The sequence below is a fragment of the Kogia breviceps genome, chromosome 4 (genome assembly GCF_026419965.1).
Source record: "Kogia breviceps isolate mKogBre1 chromosome 4, mKogBre1 haplotype 1, whole genome shotgun sequence".
NCBI classification, from domain to species: domain Eukaryota; kingdom Metazoa; phylum Chordata; class Mammalia; order Artiodactyla; family Physeteridae; genus Kogia; species Kogia breviceps.
The window spans coordinates 82,959,659-82,966,655 of NC_081313.1; the positions used below are offsets into that span (position 1 = coordinate 82,959,659).

Genomic DNA, 6,997 nt, shown 5'->3' on the forward strand with positions numbered 1-6,997 from the left:
ATTGCAAAACCCAGAATCACAGTGGTGATAAATAAATGATACATCCCAGAAAAGAATCTAAGTGCTTTCTCCACTATCCAATTCTTAATTCAGAGAATGACCGATAGATGGATCAACTTCCATGTTTTAGCAGATGTACCGAGTCTCATGTCCACGCTGTCACTACTAAACCTGTCATATAATTTTCTGTCTTCACGTAAGTATCCTACCAATCTCAGAGAGACCTGCAAAATATTTCACTTAAACCATTCAACCATTTGATAGTTGAACCAAGGGCAAAAAGGGATTTTGAAAATGTGCATAAAGTAGCATGGTGTCTACTCTTGTCCACATGAGATTCCTGGAAGAACCAGCTTAACAAGCCTCAGACTGATTGTAAACAGCTGGTGGGTATTTCCCAGCCATCTGCTGACTTCCTTCTCCAGTTAAGAACCACTGAGAAAGTCACTAACATGGTTGTGACTGGGAAGAATTGTCCTGCTCATTAATCAAAGACTGCGGAAAAATTACCAAATTTGACTCTCCCTGCTGAAGGCTGGGCACACTGTCAACGCCCAGAGGCAGGGTACAACATAGGATAAAATGTCTTCTCTACATTTTGCTTTCCCTAAAATGGAAAGACCTTCAGCCAGTGGCCCCAGGAATATACACTTTGGGCACATAACCCGAATGAAGATAGGAGCCCAAAGTAAGCCCTTTTCAGGACCTTGTTAGCAGAACACTGTTTTATCTCACTGGAAGTCAAACCTGACATTTTCTTGCCATTTTCAACTCATGAGCCAGCAAGTAAACATGTTACAAAGCATTCACTGAGTCTCAGAGGGCTTCTTGGATTGTCCTTCTGCCTCCAGACCCAAAGATATTTCTCCAAAATTGACCACTGGAACAGAACTCAAAGGTGTGTGAGTTCCACTCACCAGTGGTTCTGTTTAGAACGTTGAAGCTAGCTGCTCCAAAGTGTGTCTGCATTTAACACTCTCCCTCCTTTCCCCATTCCTTTCTCTTTATTAAAATTTTTATTGGAGTATAGTTGATTTACAATGCAATTTTGTGTTAGTTTCTGCTCTACAGCAAAGTGAACCAGTTATACGTATACATATATGCACTCTTTTTTAGATTCTTTTCCCATATAGGTCGTTACAGAGTAGTGAGTAAAGTTCCCTGTGCTATATGGTAGGTCCTTATTAGTTATCTATTTTATGTACAGTAGTGTGTGTAAGTTCATCCCAAGCTCCTGATTTATACCTCCCTCCTCCCACCTCCCTGGTAACCATAAATTTGTTTTCTACATCTGTGACTCTATTTCTGTTTTGTAAATAAGTTCATTTGTACTTTTTTTAAGATTCCACATATAAGTGATAACATATGATATATGTCTTTGTCTGACTTACTTCACTTAGTATGACAGTCTCTATCTGTGTGGCTGCAAAAGGCATTATTTCATTCTATTTTATGGCTGAGTAGTATTCCATAGTATATATGTACCACATCTTCTTTATCCATGCATCTGTCAATGGACATTTAGGTTGCTTCCATGTCTTGGCTATTGTAAATAGTGCTGCAATGAACACTGGGGCACAAGTATCCTTTTGCATTATGGTTTTCTCTGGATATATGCCCAGGAGGGGGACTGCTGGGTCATATGGTAGTTCTATTTTTAGTTTTTTAAGGAACCTCTATACTGTTCTCCATAGTAGTTGTACCAATTTATATTCCCACCAACATTGTAGGATGTCCCCTTTTCTCCACACCCTCTACAGCATTTATTGTTTGTAGACTTTTTGATGATGGCCATTCTGACTGGTGTAAGGTGAGACCTCATAGTAGTTTTGATTTGCATTTCTCTGATAATTAGTGATGTTGAGCATCTTTTCATGTGCTTTTTGGCCATCTGTATACCTCCTTTGGAGAAATGTCTATTTAGGTCTTCTGCCCATTTTTTGATTGGATTGTTTGTTTTTTTGACATAGAGTTGCATGAACTGTTTGCATATTTTGGAGATTAATCCCTTGTTGGTTGCTTTGTTTGCAAATATTTTTTCCTATTCTGTGGGTTGTCTTTTTGTTTTGTTTATGGTTTCCTTTGCTGTGCAGAAGCTTTTGAGTTTAATTAGGTCCCATTTGTTTATTTTTGTTTTTATTTTCATTACTCTAGGAGGTGGATCAAAAAGGATATTGCTATGATTAATGTCAAAGAGTATTCTGCCTATGTCTTCCTCTAAGAGTTTTATAGTATCTGGCCTTACATTAGATCTCTGATCCATTTTGAGTTTATTTTTGTGTATGGTGTTAGTGTTCTAATTTCATTTTTTTACATGTAGCTGTCCTGTTTTCCCAATCCACATTCCTTTCCTTACTTCTGTCACATTATTCTGCACAAGCTGTTCTCCCCCACCCAGTATATGGCTTTAAGAGAAGGGATTTGTCATTTCTTTTACTTCTCCACAGCCCCCTCTCCAAAACATTGGCACCCTGCTTTACATGTAATATATGATCAGTAAACAGGAAGTAAATTATATTTACTAAAATCAGGCACCAAATTCAGTTGACAGGGAAAAATTAGTGAAAATTTTAAAAGTAAGGAAAATAATTCAATTTTACTAGTAAGCAAACAAAAAAGTTATATATTATTTTCACCTATATACTTGGCAAACATCATTTTAATTTTTTCTTCTTTTTAAAAAAATTTATTTTGTATTTTGTAATGAGACTTTTCAGTGGCTCATGCAAGAGTACCATGCTCCAGGGCTGCAAAGGTACCATGATCCAGGGCTGCAAGAGTCATTTTGTAAGTAAATCGCCAGAAGTTATTCAATCTTGATCAAATTCTTAATGACATGCTGTTCTCTGCTTCATGATCAGATACCCACCCCAGGGATCTGGCTTCTTATCATTGACTTTGTCACAACAGCTTTCCAAGTTTCCCCTGTTCCTATCTCTGTTGATCTTGGTGATGATTTCTTTCTCTCTGTTGGATCTCTCAGCCATCCAGTCCACAAAAACTGTACCACAGCAAAAGAGTGTTTAGAGTCAAATTTGTACACAGCCTGCTCCCTCCCCATTTTGACTTATTACCTTCTATTGGCCATTGAGGCCATCGAAGTGCCCTTCACACTTTTAAGGTGACTATACTGATGAATTAATCTTGATTTTCTTCTACTGTGCTAAGTAAAAAATAACTCACATAAAATATTTTTAATGTTTTTAAAATGCCAGATCCTTGTTTTCTCAGTAAATGTATCCCAGTTTTGGTGTGGCGGGGCAGATTCAGAGAGGGACTGAAAATCCTTTTAACCTATCTGCACACAAGTTACTGGCAAAAAAGCATTAACTTGCCTCATGAGCACTTCAATTAATTCTCAAAGTATGCCTTTCTTATACTGCCTTCTTTACACTTTTTTTCCATGAAGACTATATTATTTTCTTCCCTGAAAGGCTGTGGCAGTAAGAAATGAGATGAAAGGAGCACACACAGTATGCATTCATGTTACCTAGGAAATTACTGAACGTGCTTCTCCCTGAGTTCCCTTTCCTTTGAGTTTCAAGCTGTTATAAACATTACTTTCTATAGACTAATAAAGATTCTCTTTAAAGTGACCTGGGCACTTCCAAATCAGTCAAAGTCTATTTTTTAAATATAACCAGAATTTTTTGTCATTATATTTTAAAATACATTTTTATGAAACCATCTTTTATAGTACCATGTAACAATTTTATAAATTACATCATCAGAGCCTCAATTTTTTATGCAAAATTGGGAACATAAATAGTATATAAATGAGCCCTTAGAAAGACCAAGTACCACATTATGTACCTTTTTCAACTTATTTCCCCACCACCATCATACGCAAGGACAGATTAAGCTCTGAGTAATTCCTATAGTCTTTTATTTTCCTATCCAATCTCTGGTCATGATAATTACAAGCAGAGAGGATTACTCAAGGACAGGTAACCAGAGGGGATCTTTCCTCTTGTCTGCCATCCTATGTACAGTTGAATTTCCTCCTCACCATGTCTTCTCACAACACTTTCAGGACCAAGCAATTCCTGGCCAAGAAACAAAAGCAAAATTGTCCCATTCCCCCATGGATTCAAATGAAAACTGGTAATACAATCAGGTACAACTCCAAGAGAAGACACTGGAGAAGAACCAAGCTGGGTCTATAAGGAGCCTCACATATGAAGTGGCACACACTTACGCTATTAAGGTCAATTGTGTCTTACCATATCAAAACATCACTATTGTCTGGAACAGCTGCCTGTGTTTGATGGGAGAAATGGAATGGCTCTCTTCTCTTTTCTTGATCTTTCCTCACCACTGCACACTGTGTAGCTCAGTAATGAGTATGTGAACCCCCCCCCCAAAAAAAAGGACACGTAACCAGAGGGAAAATAGGAAAAGCAAAGAGCCTATATTATCTTCATATTAGACAGAATAAGAGTTAAAATACACTTTTTATTGCTTTTGTAGATTAATATTTCCAATTAAAAAGTTAATTAATAATTCAATCTAAAGCATACACTTAAAAAACCCACATTTTTAAGTTAGCAAGCTTTATTGTTATTATTTACATTGATTTAACATAACCTTAAAAAGTTTGGAAAAATAATCACATTTAGTATTTTAAATTTTTTGGAAAGCAATAAACAAAATGGGCTTCCTTGCACAAAAATGCAGCTTCAAACTGGCCTTGGTTCATATACATGACTTTAGTAATAGTTTCTATTTACCACCTAATTTTTTTCCTTATTTCTCAAAAAAATGTAAAAGTGGGTAGATTCATTCAGTAAAGCATTAATACACATTCTCAAGTGAATCTACAGTTAAATTTAATTGAGAAAAAATACAAAATTAGCCCCCTAACCCTTAATAAGCTAACCATGTATTCTAGATATAATGTAATAGTCATAATTTCAAATATTCAGTCTGTTGATGTATCCCAATTTTTGGTTCAAATTATATGATTATTCCACCCATATGACTGTGTAGGTTGACCTTGGCTAGCTTACTTTCAATTAGTACAGATATATTCATATCCATAGGTTAGTTGGAGAGCAACATATGCCAACTACATATGAGGCAGGTCTTGGATAACCTTGTAATTTCTGCATTACAGCCTCACCATCCTCTATTATTGACAGTTGCTGATAGAATAAATAAATTGAAAAAATTTTTGAAGGCAATTCATCTTGGCTCTGCATACTAAAAGCCAGCAAGGTGGTATGGTACAAAGTACATGATATCCTGTGATTAAAGGAGTTTAATTCAAAATGTTCAAAGCAAAATTTTAATAGAGCAAAATAAATCACGTGTTTAAGTGTCACATATTTTGACAACTTTTCTCTTTCATACACCAAGATAATGGACTTTGAAGCCAGGGAGACATGGTTCCATTATTTGCTAGCTGCAGGATATTTGTGAAACTTACCCTCCAGAACTTTGTTTCCTTGATAGTAAAATGGGGTGAAGAATTTACAGAAGTGCTTTAAATAAGCTAAAGAAATGTGAGGATGCCTGGTACCTTTCCTGGCATATGATACCCAATAAATGCTAGTTTCATTTTCTCATCTCCAAAATACTTAAGTAATATGTCCCTTCATTGTAATTCTGACCTGACATTTTACATAAATCCCTAACTTTGAGATAATTTTACAATTTAGATACCAATCTTCTCAATAAAGTTGACACTAGATCTTTGTGTGATTTCAACAGTAACAGAAAGTCCCCAACTCCAAAAACACTTCTCTTCACTATGCTCATGCCTCAAGCTTCTTTTGCAGGAGACAAAGGCATTTATTCCAGAATTATAGATAAATCCAAAATTATAAATCCCCTGAAGAGAGATAACAACATGACTTAAATTCATACCAGGTTTTACATGACTGTTAGCAGATACTTTCCTTTGATTAATGGAGGAGAGCAGAAGTGAGAGCACAAGGGAAATGCAGTAGCCTGGGCTGGGGATAGGCTTCACAGAAGAAGGAAAATGATTTTGAAATTAGAGATAAATTCAGAGACAAATTTCAAAGACACGATTTTTCCTTCATACCAGATCCTGCAAAAGGAGACGTGATTTACAGCACTTTTTTTAAAACAACCTTTTGCCTGATAGTGGTAGAAAATCCAGTTTAAATTATAGATTTATTTTGATCATGGTGATATTTTGTTTTTCTGATCAACCCAGGATGTTTACGTGATCAGAAATGGTATAATTAGAAATATGTCAGGGTCCACAGTATGACAGGTTCTGCCCATAGGTGTTGCTGGTAGGTAGAGCTGTGCATGTCTTTAACATTCATAATTTAGTGTTATGAACTTGTGTTTTCAGGCTTGTTTTCCTTATGGTTGGAGGAATAAATAAATGAACTACTGAGTTGAACTTACAGAGAAGCCACTGAAAAAATTAGATATCAAGGTTTTCAAACCAATCAGTGTGTCCAACCTCTTGCCCCCTGGAACAGTTAGGGACTCCACTGGATGCTCTGAAATTGTTCTGGACTCACCAGGCAGTCAAACAAATAAAGAATCATAGGAAGGAAGAGTTTTGGGTTTTTTAGCGCAACATCAATGATTCTGTGGCATGCTTCAGCCCAAGACACATAACCCAGTGCTTCAGTTAGCAGCATTAGCCTGGTAAAAACATATTAGGTGATTTAAGCAAATTCTGAAAGCACTAAGCTGTCAGACTTGAGTATTTATGGTCTTTGATTGCTAACTTCTAAAGAACAAAGACCATATCATGTATATTCCAAACCAGCATTCTCTGGATACTGTGTTGAAATATTCTTCCTTTTACACTTCCATTGAAGTTAATAAGACCCTAGTCATCTTTCAGTAGGAGGCTAAATAAAATTTCTTCTTAAAAGATTTCTCGGGTTATTCCAGCCCGCACATACAACTTCTTCTTTTTTTTTTTTTTTTTGCAGTATGCGGGCCTCTCACTTTTGTGGCCTCTCCCGTTGTGGAGTACAGGCTCCGGACACACAGGCTCAGTAGC

At 36.4% G+C, this 6,997-nt stretch overlaps 1 protein-coding gene across 1 annotated transcript; it reads left to right on the plus strand.

The window, feature by feature from the left end:
- Positions 1-4,010: 4,010 nt before the first annotated feature.
- LOC131756211 (large ribosomal subunit protein eL39-like) lies at positions 4,011-4,166 on the plus strand. The gene has a single exon (XM_059063102.1). It carries the CDS (start codon positions 4,011-4,013, stop codon positions 4,164-4,166), a length of 156 nt encoding a protein of 51 aa, XP_058919085.1.
- Positions 4,167-6,997: the final 2,831 nt, after the last annotated feature.